The sequence below is a fragment of the Trachypithecus francoisi genome, unplaced genomic scaffold (genome assembly GCF_009764315.1).
Source record: "Trachypithecus francoisi isolate TF-2019V2 unplaced genomic scaffold, Tfra_2.0 Lachesis_group11, whole genome shotgun sequence".
Lineage (NCBI taxonomy): Eukaryota > Metazoa > Chordata > Mammalia > Primates > Cercopithecidae > Trachypithecus > Trachypithecus francoisi.
In genome coordinates this window covers 84136515-84157351 of record NW_022681456.1, presented here as the reverse complement: position 1 = coordinate 84157351, position 20837 = coordinate 84136515, and the positions used below count along the sequence as shown (strand labels likewise).

General features: G+C 43.1%; 1 protein-coding gene across 3 annotated transcripts in view; it reads right to left on the bottom strand.

Annotated features, from left to right (window-relative positions):
* Positions 1–20837, bottom strand: part of LIMA1 (LIM domain and actin binding 1) — a 103728-nt gene that overhangs the window by 41087 nt on the left and 41804 nt on the right. For all 3 annotated transcript variants that reach the window (XM_033222118.1, XM_033222119.1, XM_033222120.1), the window contains exons 3-4: positions 10003–10048; positions 1116–1580 (exon numbers count right to left, since the gene is read on the bottom strand). In XM_033222118.1, coding sequence (XP_033078009.1) covers positions 1116–1580; positions 10003–10048 — 511 coding nt within the window. The remainder of the gene's footprint in view (positions 1–1115; positions 1581–10002; positions 10049–20837) is intronic.

Genomic DNA, 20837 nt, shown 5'->3' with positions numbered 1-20837 from the left:
GTTCTAGCTTTACAAATCGTCAAAAACTCGTACAGCTTCAAACATGACCCCCAAACATTCAAGAACTTTCATAATTCTAAGCAGAAAAGAACTGACATTGCAAGTTATGGGAAGGGATTGACAATATTACACCTAACATAACTGAAGACTACGGGATGAGTTATTTTTTATCTCAGAAAGAATGCTTCATATTATTATATGACTTTCCAAACATAGGGATATGGGCCAAATATTTAGCTTTAAAAAATCCAGCTTTCCCATCTAGGTGGAATCTAGAGTAGGGATGGCTTTGCTCCCCATCAGGTCTGTTTATTTCATTATAACGACTGTTGTAACGAACCATCCCCATGTACAAAGCCAGATACATAGGAAAGTATGAGAAAACTGGAAAAATTTACCAGCTTCGTGGCCTCTGGATTGTTATAAATCACCAGCATATGTAACTCATTTTCTAGTTAAGTAATTCCCTCTGGGGACGAGGTCTGCAATCCACATGAAGGATCAAATTTCATTAGCAGTTGTAGGAAAACGCAACCCCGTGTATTTGCAAGTCAAAACTCCCGAAAGCTATAGCTAGTCTGGCTATCTTCATTGATTTTGCCTGAGAGAGGATTTTAGCTGACAGAAAACATTTGTTGGAAGGCACAGATGAGGAAGTTGAGAAGAAGAGAAGGGATTCAGCTAGCAGAGACAAGTAAGCCTCAGTCTTAATGTTAAACTCTGGCCTTAACACTCAGTCTGCAGCTGTGTCCAAGCAGAGAGCTATTCGGCAGTAATTCCACCCCCAGAGCTACAAATGATAAAGAACGCAGGAAGACAATTTAAAAGGGCAAGTGTACAAAAACACATAATCCAATCGGTATTAAACGCTCTTCATTTCTAGATACCAATTTGAATCTCAGTGTGAACTTGATTTAACATGAAATTGGGTCAGAGATTCACAAATCTTAGCATCTATGTAAATAATTCATTTGAGACGTATTAACTTATCTAACTGGAATCAAAAGACATACTGACCACATATTCGCCTCTACTCAAAAAGGCTAGATTGGAAAAACAGCTTTGTTTAGTACTTGAATTGGCTTTCTCAAGTTTCAAACCCGCCCAATTCTTACCTTCGTTTGAGTTGGTTCACCTTTCTCAAACATCATCTTAAGCCTGTTCAGCGGAATATTATATTTCTCTATTTTGCCTGAAGCTTCTGTGTTTTCACTAATTTCTGATTTTTCTACTTCATGCCTGGATTCTCCTAGACAATTTTCCATTTTTTTACTTTCTGTTGATTGGTCTTTAAGATCCTCACTGTCCTTGATGTGGGGATATCGACCCTGAACGAGGGCTTCAGGAGGCGACCTGAATCTAGATCTGGGGTGGATTTGTTCCTCTTGGTCAGCTTCGGCTCCAGAAGCAGCGTGGCTTGTCACTTCAGCAGGAGGATGGTCCGCTCTGTGCCTAATCTCCGTGCTGCTGTTCCGTAGAGAGTCTGTGTGAGACTCTGCTCCCAGCCCTGGGTTCTCCCACTTCTTCTTTAACACAGTCAGGGTCCCCCTTCTAAAGTGCTGGGAGAGATTTTCAGTGTTCTAGAAGAACAAGAAGTAGGTGCCAGTTATAACTTGCCTGTTGAAACATTCAAACATGTTGTTCTTTGTAAAATGAAAGTTAAAACTCCAAGCTGCTCCTGGTCCACTGCTGTTTCAGACAGCTGTGAACAGTTACAGCCCTGCCACATGGAGAAAGCATCCACCCGGGAGAGGGAGAGGGAAAGGGAGAGGGGAAGAGAGAAAAAGTCAGGAGCTGAAGCAGGAAGTGATAAAACAGGATGGCCTTATAAGGACAAAATGAGAAGAAAGGCAAGCCCAGCTCTAATGATAGTTACATGAGAGACAAGAGATTTTTACCCAAAGATTAATGGGGAAAAAAACAAGAAAGAAAAAGCAAAATACAAGTGCTTGAAACGCTGTAACTACACATTAGCAAAGTTCATCATTACCTGCCATAAAATAACATGGTAAATTCTGCTGGTTTTTTCTTTTAAATAAGACAAAAATATAGGATAGCTGAAACTATACAATACCATTAATTATGGATAGTGGCAGCAAGGATTGAAACTATTTGTAGAACCCTGGAGAAGTCCCCAGAGTTTTCCAAGTATTTGCATAAATATTTAGTTATATCTGACATAATTTACATGCATATGAACAGTCAAATTTTATTTTTACATAAGAATTTAATCTTTTTTTTTTTCCCCTGCTCTTCTCTACAAGTTTATCTGTGTATAAATTCTCAGTTATCGGGGCTGGGCACGGTGGTTCACGCCTGTAATCCCAGCACTTTGGGAGGCCAAGGCGGGCGGATCACGAGGTCAGGAGTTCGAGACCAGCCTGACCAACATGGTGAAATCCCCATCTCTAAAAAAAAATACAAAAAACTGGCTGCAGTGGTGTGCGCCTGTAGTCCCAGTTACTCGGTAGGCTGAGGCGAGAGAATCGCTTGAATCTGGGAAGTGGAGGTTGCAGTGAGCTAAGGCTGTGCCACTATACTCCAGCCTGGGTGACAGAGTGAGACTCCATCCCCCAACCAAAAAAAAACCAAAAAAACAAAAACTCAGTTATCAAGAAATTCACTGTTTTACAGATCCTTTGGTTGTAAAATATGCAGGCTTCAAATGCAAATACCATCACCAATCACTCAGATGATCAAAGGACACATGTTTACATATCTAAGAGAGTTCACTTTCACCAGGGCCAAACATGAAATTAATTTATACATGTAAACAGACTGAAAACATCCTGGAAATTGTTACTGTTGTTCCACAATCGAGGAAACACGCTTGTCGAAAATTAAATGTCCCGGCTGGGCGCAGTGGCTCACGCCTGTAATCCCAGCACTTTGGGAGGCTGAGGCGGGTGGATCACCTGAGGTCAGGAGTTCGAGACCAGCCTGGCCAACATGGCAAAACCGTGTCTCTACTAAAAATACAAAAATTAGCCAGGCGTGGTGGCAGGCGCCTGTAGTCCCAGCTACTTGGGAGGCTGAGGCAGGAGAATCACTTGAACCCGGGAGGCAGAGGTTGCAGTGAGCCCAAATTGCTCCACTGTACTCCAGCCTGGGTGACAGAGCAAGACTATCTCAAAAAAAAAAAAAAAAAAAAAAAAAAAGAAAATTAAATGTCCCGAACTTTTAAAGGACTGTACTCCTAAGTAAATTGAACAGCACCACCTTCCCAACAAACTGCAAACTCCAATACCTTCTCTCCTGTAGTCTGTTACTCACCAGTCTTTCAACGAAGAAAGAAAGGACAAACAACCTAGGAATTAAACAGGATTAGCAGCTATTTTGGGAATTAAGTCTCTCACCCTATTACTCTTCTGAATATACCCTGAGAGCCACTTCATCAAGTAGCAACAAGGCTTGAAAAAAAAATTGTAGAACAACTGCTTGATTCTAGTGTTTACATTTTAGTTTACAAAAATGATCCATTGGGGGAAGAATGTATGGATCAGACATATAAGAAGCTTAAAAAGTTTTCTTGCTGGAAAAGAGAGAATTACAAAACAGCTCCAGAAGCTGGTTCTACCCTAACTGCCAGCAGCACTCTTGGCTCTATAAGGTCTCGTGCCACACAATGGATGAGTCATCTAGGTCTCTGACTTCACCTGCCCTTACTGTAACCACACAGGAGCCCTGACAATCAAAGTGGCACTTTGCCTTGGTAACTGGACACTGTTTTTTTCTCAGATACATATCATGTGATCAAAGTATACTTATTGACATGAAAAGATGCTCATAGGATACTTTTGAATGAAGAAAGCAAATTATTAGACAGCATGATACCATTTTATTTTAATTTTTTTAGAGACAGGGTCTTGCTTTGTCACCCAGGCTGAAATGCGGCGGCATAATCATAGCTCACTGCAGCTGTTTGACTTCCTGGGCTCAACTGATCCTCCCACCTCAGCCTCCTGAGTAGTTAGGACTACAGGTGTATGTCAGCATGCCTGGCTATATATATATATATGTGTGTGTATATATATATATATATTTTTTTTTGAGATGGAGTTTCGCTCTTGTTGCACAGGCTGGAGTGCAATGGCGTGATTTTGGCTCACTGCAACCTCTGCCTACCGGGTTAAAGCAATTCTCATGCCTCAGTCTCCCAAGTAGCTGGGATTACAGGCATGTACCACCATGCCTGGCTAATGCTGTATTTTTAGTAGAGATGGGGTTTCTCCATGTTGGCCAGGCTGGTCTCATCGGGTGATCTGCACACCTCAGCCTCCCGAAGTGCTGGGATTACAGGCATGAGCCACTGTGCTCAGCCCCAACTGTCTCTACTATGTTCATAACATTATCTTATTTTAAATTTATTATTTTTCTCAATTACAAAAGTAATAACTTGTTGGAGGGAAAACTCTCAATCAATATAGAAATATGTACATGACATGAATAGATGCTATAATACATGCCATTTTCCCTACTTGACTCCCCACCTTTCCCAAACTAGATACCTACTCCTGACAGTTTATATGGTATATATGTTCTCATTCTTTTCTATTTTGTACACTATATGTATTTTTTTGTACAAAATCATACTGCACTTACTGTTCTACACTTTGCATTTAATCACTTAATGTGCTTTTGATGTATTTTCATGCTCATACATAAAATCTTCAATCTTTTTTTTTTGAGACAGAGTCTCGCTCTGTCACCCAGGCTAGAGTGTAGTGGCACGATCTCGGTTCACTGCAAACTCTGCCTCCCAGGTTGCAGCAATTCTCTTACCTCAGCCTCTCAAGTAGCTGGACTTACAGGAATGTACTACCATGCCAGCTAATTTTTGTATTATTAGTAGAGACAGGGTTTCACCATGTTGGCCAGGCTGGTCCTGACCTCCCTCAGGTGATCTACCTGCCTTGGCCTCCCAAAGTGCTGGGATTACAGGTGTAAGCCGCCATGCCTGGCCAAAATCTTAACAACCATATAGTATATATACTCTATATGCAATTACCATTCCCCTACTGATTAATATCTGTATCGTTCAAAATTATTTGCCAGCTATTTAGATTATAATTTATATCTCATTATTACTTTAATTTACATTTATCTGATCATCAGTGAGGCTAAGTACTTTTTCACATAGTTACTTCTTTGTTATCTATTTTATTTATTTATTTATTTATTTTTGAGACAAGGTCTTGTTCTATTGCCCATGCTAGAGCGCAGTGGCATGATCACGGCTCACTGCAGCCTTGACCTCCTGGGCTCAAGCGATCCTCCCACCTCTGCCTCCCAAGTATCTGGGACCACAGGCCCATGCCACCATGTCCAGCTAAATTTTTAAAATTTTTACAGAGAGGTGTCTCACTATGTTGCCCAGGCTCAAACTCCCAGGCTCAAGTGATCCTCCCACCTCAGCCTCCCAAAGTGTGGGGATCACAAGTGTGAGCCACCATGCCCGTCCTCTTCTTTAAATACCTATTCACGTCCACTTACCTCAACTGCTAAATGCACTGGAGGCTTCTGCTTTATTTGATCTCACTATAGCATTTGACCACTCTCCCTTGTAAAAATTGCTTCCAACTTTTCTGTGATACCCCTTTTTCTTAGATTTCTTCCCATTTTGAGATGCAAGAAGGGTGTAGAAAAAAACAATAATGAAAAAAAAGATTTCACTGGGCACAGTGGCTCACGTCTGTAATCCCAGCACTTTGGGAGGCCAAGGCGGGCGGATCACGAAGTCAAGAGATCGAGACCATCCTGGCCAATATGGTGAAACCCTGTCTCTACTAAAGATACAAAAATTAGGTGGGCACGTTGGTGTGCGCCTGTAGTCCCAGCTACTTGGGAGGCTGAGGTAGGAGAATTGCTTGAACCCAGGAGGCGGAGGTTGCAGTGAGCCGAGATCATGCCACTGCCTTCCAGCCTGGCAAAAGAGCAAGACTCCATCTGAAAAAAAAAAAAGATTTATTCTCATTTATCTGGCCACTACTCAGTTTCATAATTTAGTTATTCTTTTTCTTTTCTTTCTTTCTTTTTTTTTTTTTTTTACAGGTTTCCCCTCCTCTGTCCTTCCCTTATATGGTGGGGTCCCTCAGCGTTTTTGTCTTAGGTCCTCTGTTTTGCTTACATTACATATTCTCTGCATATGATGTTATCCATCCTGATTTCACCCACCATATAGATTATAACATCAACAAATATAGATAGATCTATATACTATGTATCTATATAGACAGAGTTATAGAACTTATCTCTAGACAGATATCTCTCCTTTTCTACCAATTCTACCTGGAAGTGCTAGAGGCATCCTAAACTCCTCCTTGATTAAGGCTGAAGTCTTCCCTTTCTTTTTTCTCTTTCTTTCTTTCTTTCTTTCTTTTTTTTTTTTTTTGAGATGGAGTCTTGCTCTGTCACCCAGGCTGGAGTGCAGTAGTGCAATCTTGGCTCACCACAGCCTCTGCCTCCTGGGTTCAAGCGATTCTCCTGCCTCAGTCTCCCGAGTAGCTGGAATTACAGGTGTGTACTACCATGCCTGGCTAATTCTTGATTCTTATTTCTCTCTACCTTCAACATACATCCTGACCACTTCTCAATACCTATACTGCTACTACTCTAGTCCAAACCATAGTATACCTGGCCTAAATCATTATAATTGTCTCTTAATTGGTCTCCATGGTTCTGCCATTATTGTTCCTCTACATTCTCTTCCTTCTTTTTTTGTATTTTTAGAGATGGGGTTTCACCATGTTGGCCAAGCTGGTCTCGAACTCCTGACCTCAGGTGATCCATCCGCCTCAGCCTCCCAAAGTGCCAGGATTACAGATGTGAGCCACTGCACCCGGCCTGAAGTCTTCCCTTTCTTCCCTTCACTCCTCATTCTCTAACCTGTTTCTTTTCTTGAATTCTCTATCTTGGTGAATGCGACAATCATCTTTTCATCTGTCAAGTAGGCCTGTTCTCTTATGCCTTCATGATGTGCATGTGCTGCTTCCTCCGTCTAGAACACAAAGCCTCTGCCGCTCCCTGTCGCCTCTGCTTAGCTAATTCCTCTTGGTCCTTTAGGGTTGAGTCAGGCACTGCCTCTTCTGGGAAGCCTTCCTAGATGTGGCACAGTTCAGGTCCCTCCTAAATTCTCCCCCAGCCCATTCTATTTATTTGATATGGTACTTATCACACCTGGATTGTAATTCTATTTTCCAAATTCTAAACAGTCCCTTGGAGGCAGAGAATACATCTCATTCTTCTTGTGTCTTCAGGAGCTGGAACATAAGAGATGCTCCATGATGACTGTCTATACTCATGGGGTCAACTTCTCTCATCCCACTGTCTTGAACCTAGTCCAATTCAGGCCTCTATTCCACCACTCCCAAACAACACGAGATGACCAGTGACCTTCATGTTGCCAAATCTGATGGTCAGTTCTCAGCTTATCTGTGTGTTTGATTCTGTTAACTCCCCTTCTAGAAACACTTTCTTCACTTGGCTTCTGGCACTTGTTTCCTCTGCTAGTTACTCCTTATATCTCCAACCTTTAAACGCCAAGGTGCCCCTGAGCTAAGTCATGAGACCACTTCTCTGGCTACACTCACTTCCTAGCTCATCTCATGCACCTCATAGCTTTAAGTAGCACTGACACTTTGACACACGTCCATTTTATCCGCAGCAGGCTTCTCTTCCAATTCCAGATTTTTATATAGTATCCAAGTTCCTACTGACATTTCCATTTGGATGTCTTAATAAAACATGTTTCAGTTTACATGTGCAAAACTGAGCTTCTACTATTTCTCCCTCTCTAAATCTGCTTTACTGTAGTCTTCCCTGTCTCAATTAACGGTATTTTAACTTAATTGTGTTTCAGCCGAAAACACTGTTGCTATTCTTTTATTTATTTATTTTTTTATAATAGAGATGGGGTCTGCTATATTGCCCAGGCTGGTCTTGAATTCCTCACCTCAAGTGATCCTCCTGCCCTGACCTCCCAAAGTTCTGGGATTACAGACACAAGCCATTGTGGTAGAGCCACTGCTGCCATTCTTGATTCTTATTTCTCTCTACCTTCAACCTACATCCTGACAACTTCTCAACACCTATACTGCTACTACTCTAGTCCAAACCATAGTATACCTGGCCTAAATCATTATAATTGTCTCTTAATTGGTCTCCATGGTTCTGCCATTATTGTTCCTCTACATTCTCTTCCTTCTATTTTTTTACATTTAAAAAATAGAGAGACAGGGTCTCGCTAGTTTGCCCAGGCTAGTCTTGAACTTCTGGCCTCAAGCGATCCTCCCGCCTCGGCCTCTTGTGATCCTCCCGCCTTGGCCTCCTAAAGTGCTGGGATTAGAGCCTTCTCTTCCTTCTTTTTAAAAATTTAAGTCAGACCACATCACTCCTTTGCATATAAACCCTCTCCAAAGGCCTCCTTGCATTCAGAGTTAAGAGCCCAGGTCTTTACAATGACACCATTTGACCTTTCTCTTTGTATTCCTCAAACACACCAAGACCGTTCTTGCCTGAGGACATTCGCACAAATGGTTCCTTCTGCCTGACTCTTCTCCCTGGCTCATGTCCTCAAATCTCTGCTCAACCGTTTCCTCATCACAGGCCTTCATTGACCACCCTAGACTCTATCCTCCTTACCTGCGTCATGCTGTTCCACAGCACTAATCACTACTGACACAATTTCTTTTTTTAATTAAAAAAAATTTTTTTTGAGACAGAGTCTCACTCTGTCACCCAGGCTGGAGTGCAGTGGCGCGATCTCGGCTTACTGCAATCTCTGCCTCTCGGGTTCAATTGATTCTCCTGCCTCAGCCTCCAGAGTAGCTGGGATTACAGGCATGCGCCACCACACTCAGTTAATTTTTGTATTTTTAGTAGAGACAAGGTTTCACCATCTTGGCCAGACTTGTCTCCCAACTCCTAACTTCAGGTGATCTGCCTGCCTCGGGCTCCCAAAGTGCTGGGATTATAGGCATGAGCCACCATGCCTGGCCATACTGACACAATTTCTTTATTGTCTGTCTTTTGCACTAGAATGTAAATTCCACAAGGGCTGGGATGTAGTCTGTGCTTGGCATGTAGTAGGTGCTCAGTGAAAACTTGTTAAATGGATGAGAGTGAAGGGAAGGAAGAAAGAAAGGAGCAAGTGGTGGGGGGGACAGACAGAGGCAAGAGGGAAGAAATCAGCAGTTGAGTAAAGTAATGGTAGTTTTTTCTTATAATGCACCAGAGGAGATCCATTTTATTAATTACAGGAAAACTAAGTCAAGGACCTCAGCCGTAGAGAGAACAAATTTACAGGGACACATTATGCACTAGTTTAAATAGGTTAGGTACTGAAAACTGCCAGGAGGATGTTTTTGTAATGCCATCCAAATTAAGGAATTATTGCCCAAACATATGAGTTTTCTTCCTCACAAGATTAAATCAAGCAAAATTTCAAAAGACATGTATTGTTCAGCCTCACTGGAAATTAGCAAGCACAGAGACTAGAGAATGGGTAAAAGCAGAGAGTTTATTCTGGAGGTTTTTGTCTTTGATAGATCCTGCAGCTAGGAAACTTGCTGACTAGATTGGGTCAAGAAGTTTGCTTTAAACAAAAAACCCAGAAGATGAGAACAGCTGCACAGCTACTACCATTTAAATGCACAGTTGTAGAAGTTCTGATTGTCTGATGCGGAAAAAAGGAAGACTACCTAGGAAACCCTGTGTTCTCATTTGAGAAGAAGCCATTTTACTAACCTCAGGCAAGCGCTTGGTCTCTTGTCCTTCACTCAACACAGGAAAGAAAAAGTGGTTCAAAAGGAGAAGCGCAGTGAAAAAATAAGATTCCCTGCACCAAATCAAGCTGTCCTGAGCAAATGGCTCACAGATCACACCAGCTGGCACAAATGTCCACTCAGCTGACACAGAACCCAAGCCCCACAGAGGCTGCAGGTGGCTTGGCCACACAGTTCTGCTCAAGAAGTGCCACGTGCCCTGGAATTTCTGAATACTTACAGTTCTCTTCTTCTCCATGTTTGTTTCTTCAGCTGCTTTCTGGTACCTTCAGAGAAGCGGGGGAAAGAATGTCTCAAATTAAACTTATATTTTTACTCTTTCAATTTTTTATCTTTTTTTGAGATGAAGTCTCACTCTTGTCGCCCAGGCTGCCATGCAGTGGTGTGATCTCGGCTCACTGCAACTTCTACCTCCCGGGTTCAAGTGATTCTCCTGTCTCAGCCTCCAGAGCAGCTGGGATTACAGGCACCCACCACCATGCTCAGCTAATTTTTGTAGTTTTAGTAGAGATGGGGTTTTACCATGTTGGCCAGGCTGGTCTTGAACTCCTGACCTCAAGTGATCCACCCGCCTCGGCCTCCCAAAGTGTGTGCCCAGCTTTTTTTTTTTTTGAGACGGAGTCTGGCTCTGTCGCCCAGGCTGGAGCGCAGTGGCCGGATCTCAGCTCACTGCAAACTCCACCTCCCAGGTTCACGCCATTCTCATTCCTCAGCCTCCTGAGTAGCTGTGATTACAGGCGCCTGCCACCTCGCCCGGCTAGTTTTTTGTATTTTTTAGTAGAGACGGGGTTTCACCGTGTTAGCCAGCATGGTCTCGATCTCCTGACCTCGTGATCCACCCGTTTTGGCCTCCCAAAGTGCTGGGATTACAGGCTTGAGCCACCGCGCCTGGCCTTTTTTTTTTTTTTTTTTGAGACAGGGTCTCACTCTGTTGCTCAGGCTGGAATACAGTGGTACAACCATGGTTCATCATAGTTCACTGCAGCCTTGACCTCCCAGGCTCAAGCGAACTTCCTGTCTCAGCCTCCTGAGTGGCTGGGACTATATAAATGCACACCACCACATCTGGTTTTTTAAAAATTTTTGTAGAGATGGGGTCTTGCCATGTTGCCTAGGCTGGTCTCAAACTCCTGAGCTAAAGTGATCCTCATGCTTCGGCCTCCTAAAGTATTGAGATTACAGGCGTGAGCCATCACCCCAGCCACTTCCTTTTTTTCTTTCTTTTTTTTTTTTTTGAGATGGGATTTCTCTTTGTCACCCAGGCTGAAGTTCAGTAGTTTGATCTTGTCGCACTGCAACCTCCACCTCCAGGGCTCAAGTGATCCCACCACCTCATCCTCCTGAGTAGCTGGGACCACAGGTGCACACCAACACATGGCTAATGTTTTGTATTTTTTGTAGAGACAGGGTTTCACCATGTTGACCAGGCCGGTCTCAAACTCCTAAGCTTAAGTGATCTGTTGGCCTTGGCCTCCCCAAATGCTGGGATTACAGGCGTGAGCCACCAGGCCCAGCCCCAAAGCCACTTTCAATCTTTAAGAAAACCAGTTCTGGGCTGGGTGAAGTGGCTCACACCTGTAATCCCAGCACTTTGGGAGGCTGAGGCAAGTGGATCGCCTGAGGTTGGGAGTTTAAGACCAACCTGGCCAGCATGGTGAAACCCCATCTCTACTAAAAATACAAAAACCAGCCAGGCATGGTGACGTACACCTATAATCCCAGCTACCTGGGGGGCTGAAGCACGAGAATCGCTCAAACCCAGGAGGCGGAGGTTGCAGTGAGCTGAGATCACACCGTTACACTCTAGCCCAGGTGACAGAGCAAGACTCAAAACAAACAAGCAAGCAAACCCAAAAAAACAGTCTGCATACCTATTTCTGCCAGCAGTTGCTTTTAATCAACTCTATCAGAAGAAGCTGTAAATCAGAGCAGATCTCACTTCCTGCAGCTATTCCAGTCATCTGCTCTGATATAACAGCAAGATCCCAGTGGATAAAGTCAAATGCTGAAACAATTGCATAGAACAGAAAGTCCAGGCTTTAAGCCCCAGTTTTGCTGCTTATTAACTGTGATCTCTGGCAAGTGACTTAATCTCTCTAAGTCTCAGTTTCCTTATCTAGAAAGTAGTTACAATCTACTTTCAGGATTGCTGGGAAGATTAAATGTAATCACATGTGTAAAAACATTTTGAAATTAGTTAAGTCCATACAGCAATGCATTAATCCCAATATATACATTTCCCCTCCCATATTTATGCCTCTGATATCTTACAATTGTTCTAATCTTGAGAGATAGTCACATTGCCTGTACATGTTGAATTTAGTATAAGTTATTGATATTGTCATTTTAACTCAGTTAAAAGTATTTCATGGTACTACATAGTTTTGTTTTGTTTGAGGCGGACTTTCGCTCTTGTTGCCCAGCTGGAGTGCAATGGCACAATCTCGGCTCACTGCAATCTCTGCTTCCTGGGTTCAAGCATTCTCCTACCCCAGCCTCTCAAGTAGCTAAGATTACAGGCATGTACCACCATGCCTGGCTAATTTTTGTATTTTTTACTAAAGACAGAGTTTCACCATGTTGGCCAGGCTGGTCTCAAACTCCTGACCTCATGTGATCCACCTGCCTCAGCCTTCCAAAGTGCTGGGATTACAGGCTTGAGCCACTGCACTCAGCTATTATTATATGTTTTAAAAGCCACTTTAAAATGTCTTTTAAAAGATTACATTATGCTTGGCATTTAAGGAAAAATTATTTTACATATGCACAAGAGTGATATGTGAGAAAAGTTTGTGATAAGCACTGATCAGTTTAATGAACATTTTTTCTTAGAGATGCAAAAATAGTGGCACAGCCTATAGTTGATGACATCTTAGATTTCATAAATAATTATTTGTTATTACTTTTATCATTTTGTCATTTTTATTACTTGGATTGGAAGACCTCTGAGAAAAAAATTAAAGTCCTTTTCAAGGAGGAACAGGTTTTCTCCATTTAAAGGCTAAGTGGTCCGGAGATTTGTGCAGGTCCAAGCTGCACAAATCTCCAGACCACCCAGAACAACCTTTTTTTTTTGAGACAGAGTCTTGCTCTGTTACCCAGCCTGGAGTGCAGTGGCGTGATCTCAGCTCACTGCAACCTCTGCTTCCCGATTCAAGTGAGTCTCATCCCCCGGCCTCTAGAGTAGCTGAGATTACAGGCATGCCCTACCACACCTGGCTAATTTTTGCATTTTTAGTAGAGACAGGGTTTCACCATGTTGACCAGGCTTGTCTTGAACTCCTGGCCTCAAGAGATATGCCTGCCTTGGCCTCCCAAAGTGCTGGGATTACAGGCATGAGTCACCACACCTGGCCCCAGAACAACCTTAACCTGGCTTCCTCCAGGCCTCTGAGTCATGCACTGAAGTCAGCACCATCCCGTGGAGAATCACCATTGTGTGCCTCTCCTTGGGCCTGCATTAGCAGATCTCAGTCAGCCCCACCCCAGAAAAGGGCCGTCTTCAAAGGGCACTGTCCTCTGCCTAAAGGTAGAATTTCAGAATTCACAAGGCGGCATTTGGAGTAGGAGGTAAGAGAAGAAGAAAAAAAGCAGCCTCAGGTCTGGTGCCATAGCTCACACAGTAAAACCCTGTCTCTACAAAAAATATAAAAATTAGCTAAGTGTGGTGCACGCTTGTAGTCCCAGTGACTTGGGAGGCTGAGATAGGAGGATTCCTTGAGCCAGGGAGGTTGAGGCTGCAGTGAGCTACGATCACGCCACTGTACTCTAGCCTGAGGTACAGAGTGAGACCCTGTCTCAAAAAAACAAAACAAAACAAAACAAAAAAAACCAGCCTTGATCTCCAGGACTCAAGCAATCCTCCCACCTCAGCTTTGCAAGAAGCTGGGACTAAAGACATCTACCATCACACCTGACTAACTTAAAAAAATTTTTTTTAGTAGATACAGGGTCGTGCTGTGTTGCCCAAGCTGAGCTGGTCTCAAACTTCTGAGCTCAAGTGATCCTCCTGTCTCAGTCTCTCAAAGTGTTGAAATTACAGGCGTGAGCCACCATGCCCAGCCAAGAAAGAGTATTACAAAAAGAGTCTTCCAATTCTATCACTTTTTTTTTTTTTTTGAAGAGTCCTGCTCAGTCCCCTAGGCTGGAGTATAGTGGCGTAATCTCGGCTCACTGCAACCTCTGTCTCCCAGGTTCGAGTGATCGAGTGATTCTCCTGAGTAGCTGGGATTACAGGTATGCGCTGCCATGCCCAGCTAATTTTTGTTTTTTTAGTAGAGATGGGTTTCACCAAGTTTGCCAGGCTGGTGTCGAACTCCTGACCTCAAGTGATCCACCAGCCCTGGCCTCCCAAAGTGCTGGGATTACAGGTGTGAGCCACCATGCCTAGCCCCCAATCCTATCACTGTCTAATTTTAAAGTCAGATATTAACAAGCATCTCGGTCACCATGTAGATATTGCTCTGCAATTGAGCAGAACTCTCTAATAGGGTAGGGTAAAAGGACTACCAAAAATTTCTGGCACTTCATTGACCATAACTAGGAAGAAAGTAGGATTAGAACTGCTATGATTCAATTGACAAGCTGAAAATATATTTGCAACTTATATTACAGACAAAATATTAATTTCCCTAGAATATAAATAACTACTAATCAACAGAGAAATGACAACTGAATAAATAAAAAGGCAGATATAAATATACAGTTCACTGCTGGGTGCGGTGTCTCACGCCTGTAATCCCAGCACTTTGGGAGATGGAGGTGGGCAGATCATCTGAGGTCAGGAGTTGGAAACCAGCCCCGCCAACCTGGCAAAACCCTGTCTACTAAATATACAAAAATTAGCCGGGCGTGGTGGCAGGCACCTGAAATTCCAGCTACTAGAGAGATTGAGGCACAAGAATTGCCTGAACCCGGGAGATGGAGGATGCAGTGAGCCAAGATTGTACCACTGCACTCCAGCCTGGGTGACAGAGCCACACTCCGTCTCAAAAAAACAAAAACAAAAACATACAGTTCACAAAAAGAACGTCTCATGGCTCTTAAACAGAAAAGATGTTCAACCTCAAAATGCAAATTCAAACAATGCTAAGAACATTTTACCTATCAAATAGGAAAATATTTTCTTTTTTCTTTTTCTTTTTTTTTTTTTTTGAGACAGAGTCTCGCTCTATCGCCCAGGCTGGAGTGCAGTGGCCGGATCTCAGCTCACTGCAAGCTCCGCCTCCCGGGTTTACGCCATTCTCCTGCCTCAGCCTCCCGAGTAGCTGGGACTACAGGCGCCCGCCACCTCGCCCAGCTAGTTTTTTTTTTTTGTATTTTTTAGTAGAGACAGGGTTTCACAGTGTTAGCCAGGATGGTCTCGATCTCCTGACCTCGTGATCCACCCGTCTCGGCCTCCCAAAGTGCTGGGGTTACAGGCTTGAGCCACCGCGCCCGGCCTTCTTTTTTTTTTTTTTGAGATGGAGTCTCACTCTGTCGCCCAGGCTGGAGTGTAGTGGCGCGATTTCAGCTCACTGCAACCTCCGCCTCCCAGGTTCAAGTGATTCACCTGCCTCAGCCTCCCAAGTAGCTGGGATTACAGGTATGCACCACCACACCCAGCTAATTTTTTTATATTTTTAGTAGAGAGGAGGTTTCACCATGTTGGCCAGACTGGTCTCCAACTCCTGACCTCAGGTGATCCGCCTGCCTCAGCCTCCCAAAGTGCTGGGATTACAGGCATGAGCCACTGCATCCGGCCAGAAAAGATTTTCTTAAAAAGCTAATATGCAGGGGGTTCCCTTTCTCAGCTTGGAGTCCTTCTCCCTCTGTCTCTGTATGGGGAAGCTTCTTTTTCCTTCTTTCTTGCCTAATAAACACTCTCTGCTCCTTAAAACCACACACACACACACACACGCATGAACGCACATACAAACGTGTGTGCATACACACAATGCACACAGCTAATATGCAGTTGGGTTGGGTAGCTCATGCCTGTAATCCCAGCGCTTTGGGAACTGGAGGTGATAGGACTGCTTGAGGTGAGGAGTTTGAGGTTGCAGTGAGCTGTGACTATGCCACCGAACTTCTGTTTAAAACAAACGAATAAACAAACAAAAAAGGCTAATATGGGACATTGGTGAGGGTATGGGGAAACAGGTTCTGTCTTACATTGTTGGTGGGAAGGTAAATTGGTAAAACCTTTATAGAAGGCATTTTGTCTATGCCTTCTTTAATATTTGCCAAAATTATAAAAGCACAAATGTTATAATTTACCAATTCTTTCTGCTACCAGAATTTATCCTATAGATACACTAAAAAAATTTTTCATTTTAGATTTTTTTTTTTTTTTTTTTTTTGAGATGGAGTCTCGCTCTGTCGCGCGGACTGGAGTGCAGTGGCCAGATCTCAGCTCACTGCAAGCTCCGCCTCCCGGGTTTTACGCCATTCTCCTGCCTCAGCCTCCAGACTAGCTGGGACTACAGGCGCCCGCCACCTCGCCCGGCTAGTTTTTTATATTTTTTAGTAGAGACGGGGTTTCACCATGTTAGCCAGGATGGTCTCGATCTCCTGACCTCGTGATCCACCCGTTTTGGCCTCCCAAAGTGCTGGGATTACAGGCTTGAGCCACCGTGCCCGGCCATATTAGATTATTTATCATAGCATTAAATATAACAGCAAAAGACTGAGAACAACCTGAATGTCCATTAGCAGAGGAGTGGTAAATTACAATGTATATGTATAATGAAAAGGGAAGGTGGTAGTGATCGTACAATAATATGAATGTACTTAATGCCACTGAACCGTATTCTTAAAAGTGGTTGGCCAGGTGCAGTGGCTCATGCCTATAATCCCAGCACTTTGGGAGGCCAAGGCGGGTGGATCTCCTGAGGTCGGGAGTTCAAGACCAGCCTGGCCAACATGGTGAAACCCTGTCTCTACTAAAAATATAAAGATTAGTTGGGCATGGTGGCTCATGCCTGTTGTCCCAGCTACTCGAGAGGCTGAGGCATGAGAATCCTTTGAACCCGGGAGGTAGAGGCTGCAGTAAGCTGAGATCACACCACCGCATTCCAGCCTGGGCAACAGAGTGAGACTCGGTCTCAAAAAAAAAAAAAAAAAAAAAGGAAGTGGTTAAAATGGTAAATTTTATGTTATATACTGTGTATTTTACCACAGTTAAAACAAAACAGTATGGTACCAGCATAAACACAGATATATAGACCAATGGAACAGAACACACAGCCCAGAAATAAACCGTTACATGTATGGTCAAATAATTTTTTGACAAGGGTGCCAAGACCATCCAGTGGGGAAAGGAAAATCTTTTCAACAAATGGTGCCGGGAAAACCGGATAGCCACATGCAAAAAAATGAAATTGGACTACCATATACAAAAATTAAGTCAAATGGATCAAAGACCTAACTATAAAAGCTAAAACTATAAAACTCTTGGTTGAAACATAGGGAAAAAGTCTCATGACATTGGATTTGGCAATGATTTTTTGAAATTTATTTTTTGTCATTTTTCTTATTTTTGTTTTTCTTATTTTTTATCTTATTTTAATTTTTTATTATCTTTTGATCATCTCATCATTACAAGATTTGGTAATGCCTCATTGGAATACAACACCAAAAGCACAGGCACAAAAGAAAAAATAAACTAGACTTCAACAAAATTAAAAACTTTTCTGAGGGTTGGCGCAGTGGCTCATGCCTGTAATTTCAGCACTTTGGAGGACAAGGTGGGCGGATCATGCGAGGTCAGGAGTTCAAAACCAGCCTGGTCAACATGATGAAACCTTGTTGCTACTAAAAACACAAAAATTAGCCGGGTGTGGTGGTGGGCATCTGTAATCCCAGTTACTTGGGAGGCTGAGGCTGCTGAATCATTTGAACCCGGGAGGCGGAGGTTGCAGTGAGCCGAGATTGTGCCACTATACTCCAGCCTTGGCAACAGGGCAAGACTGTGTCTCAAAAAAACAAAACAAAACAAACAAAAACAAAAAAACTTTTGCGCATCAAAGAACACTATCAACAGGCTGAGTGCAGTGGCTCATGACTGTAATCCCAGCACTTTGAGAGGCCGAGGTGGGTGGATCACTTGAGGTCAGGAGTTCAAGACCAACCTGGCCAACATGGTGAAACCCCGTCTCTACTAAAAATACAAAAATTAGCTGGACGTGGTGGTGGGCACCTGTAACTCCAGCTACTGAGGAGGCTGAGGCAGGAGAATCGCTTGAACCTGGGAGGCGGAGGTTGCAGTGAGCCAAGATTGTACCACTGCCCTCCAGCCTGGGCGACAGAGTGAGTCTCTGTCTCATGAAGAAAAAAAAAAGAACATTATCAACAAAGTAAAAATGTCCCATGGAGTGGGAGAAAATATTTGGAACTCATATTTGAGTTTTAAAGTAACAAAAATGAGATAATGTAATACATACTATTCTGCTTCTCCCTTTCTCCATTTCAGAGAGAAATTCAGAGAAGCTGACATTTTAATTCAAGAAATACTTATTGCTGTCTACTATGTTCCAAGCACTAGAGAAAAAGTAATGAAAGAAATAACCAAAACAGACATAATATCTGCTCTTAGATGCTTACAGTTTAGACACTAAAAACAGAAGCACACAAATATACATACATACACATACACACACACACAGTGGTAAGTCCTTTGGAAAAAAAAGAACAGGGTATTACTAAATAACAAAGGAACACAATTGAGAAAGGAAGAAGGAATCAAGGAAAGCCTACTTATATCAATTAGCCTGATTTGATAATTCCACAATGTATTCATGTATTAAAACATCACATTGGCCAGATGTGGTAGTTCATGCCTGTAATCCCAGCACTTTGGGAAGCTGAGGCAAGTGGATCAATTGAGGCCAGGAGTTCAAGACTGGCCTGGGCAACATGGAGAAACCCTGTATTAAAAACACAAAAATTAGCCACAGGCACGTTGGTGTGCACCTGTAGTTTCGGCTACTCGGGAGACTGAGGCGGGAGGATCGCTTGCACCTGGGAAGTGGAAATTGCAGTGAGCCAAGATAGCGCCACTGTACTCCAGCCTGGGTGATAAAGCAAGACTCTGTCTCAAAAAACAAACAAAAAACCATCGCATTGGACCCCATAAATATGTAAAATTATGATTTGTCAGTTAAAAACAAATGGACAAGTATGATGGCTCAAGCCTGTGATCCCAGCACTTTGGGAGGCCAAGGCAGGCCAATCGCTTGAGCCCGGGAGTTTGAGAACAGCCTGGGCAACGTGGCGAGACCCCATCTCTACAAAAAAAAAAAAAAAAAACAAATTAGCAGGGCTTGGTGGCATGCGCCTGTAGTCCCAGTTACTTAAGGGGCTGAGGTGGGAGGATCACCTGAGCCCAGGAATTTGAGGATGCAATGACCCCTGATGGTGCCACTGCACTCCAGCCTGGGCAACAGAGTGAGACTCTATCTCAAAATAAAATAAAATAAAATAAAATAATTTTTAAAAGGAGCGCCTCGCTGAAATGTGTAGGCTGTAGGCTGAGACGTGAAGTTTGACCAGATGAAGTTAGCCAGACAAAAAGAAGGGAGGAAAGCATTCCAGGAACAGAAAAACACCATGTGCAAAGGCCTCAAGGCAAGAAAGTGTCTCAAGTGTATAGGGTACACAAAGAACTCCAGTGTGGCAGAAGCTCGCTGAGAGGCAAAAGGGCAGGCGATGAGGCAGGAAGCAGGGGTGAGCCATGCAGGTCATGCTGAGGACTTTGAATTTAATGGTAGGATGGTCACTGATTCAATTCGTGTTTTTAAAAGAGTGCTCTGGAGTGTGGAGGATGGACTGGAAGGGGCTGAGAATGGAGGTGGCATTAATGAGAGATAATGCTGGCTGGGCTGCAGAGATAATGGCGCTAGAGATAAAGACAAGTTAATAGATTTGAGATACATTTCGAAGAAGAATCAGTAGAGTGGTAATGAGACGGGGAAGAGAGAATGATTCCTAGGTTTCTGGCAGCTGAGTCAATGGAAGTAATGCTTCCTGGGACGCGGAATTGTGAAGGAAGAGCAAATTTGGAAACGGGGAAGATCAAGAGTTCAATGTTAGCCATGTTAACGAAAACATCCATTTGGTGGGAGCAGTGATGAGATGCATGTGTCCAGAGCTCAGAAGAACGCTCTGAGCTAGTTGTACGCATTCAGGACTTATGTGCCCACGGATTGTATTAAAGCCACAGGAGTAGATGACATCTGCAAAGAGTGTGTAGTGTGAGAAGATGCCTGGAACTCAGTCCTGGAGACTCCAACATTTCAGCAGTCGGAACAGATAAGAGAGACTGACAAGGAAGAGACAGAGATGGAGGAGGAAAATGATGAGACTTCCAGAGAAGCCAAGAGAAGCAAAAATGTGGGAGGGAAGAAGTGGTGAGAGTTCATGTAAGATAAAGACCAAGAAACATCCCTTTGATTTAGCAACACAGAAGTGTTTGGTAATCTTGGCAATCCTTTTTCATTATAATTAATTCACCCATATTCCTTTAACGGGCATCTGGATTGTTTCCAGTTTTTCACCATTGCAAATAATGCTTTGGTGAATGTCCTTGTACGTATATTTTTCCCACTTGTACTTATATATCTGTCTAAGAGATTCCTTAAAAGTGAGAATTCAGGGATACAGTGGATTGTAGCTATTATAAAAAGGAACTTAGAACGGCCTTGAATTTGCGTTTCCACACCTCTTGGATAATCATCTACAGTATATTACAGCAATAATACAATATATGAAAACTAGAACCAATTGGCAGACAGGTTTATATTTAGCCAACTGTTCTCCAAGGCAAGGTATTTACATTGTGGTTAGTTGAGTAAATAAGCTCAGAGGTTCCCTTCCCTTTAGTGTCTAACAGAAACATAGATTTAAAAAAAAAATCAAAATACTTCTCATCTTTGGCCCTGTCCTTTTAGCATGGAGGCATCTGTGAGACCAGGTGTATACACCAAAGGCTGTCTTCAATCCTGTTCTCAAACCCCTACTCAAATATCCCCACCTTTTATTTGTAATGAAGTTCCTGCTAAATAGTAGGTAACAGGG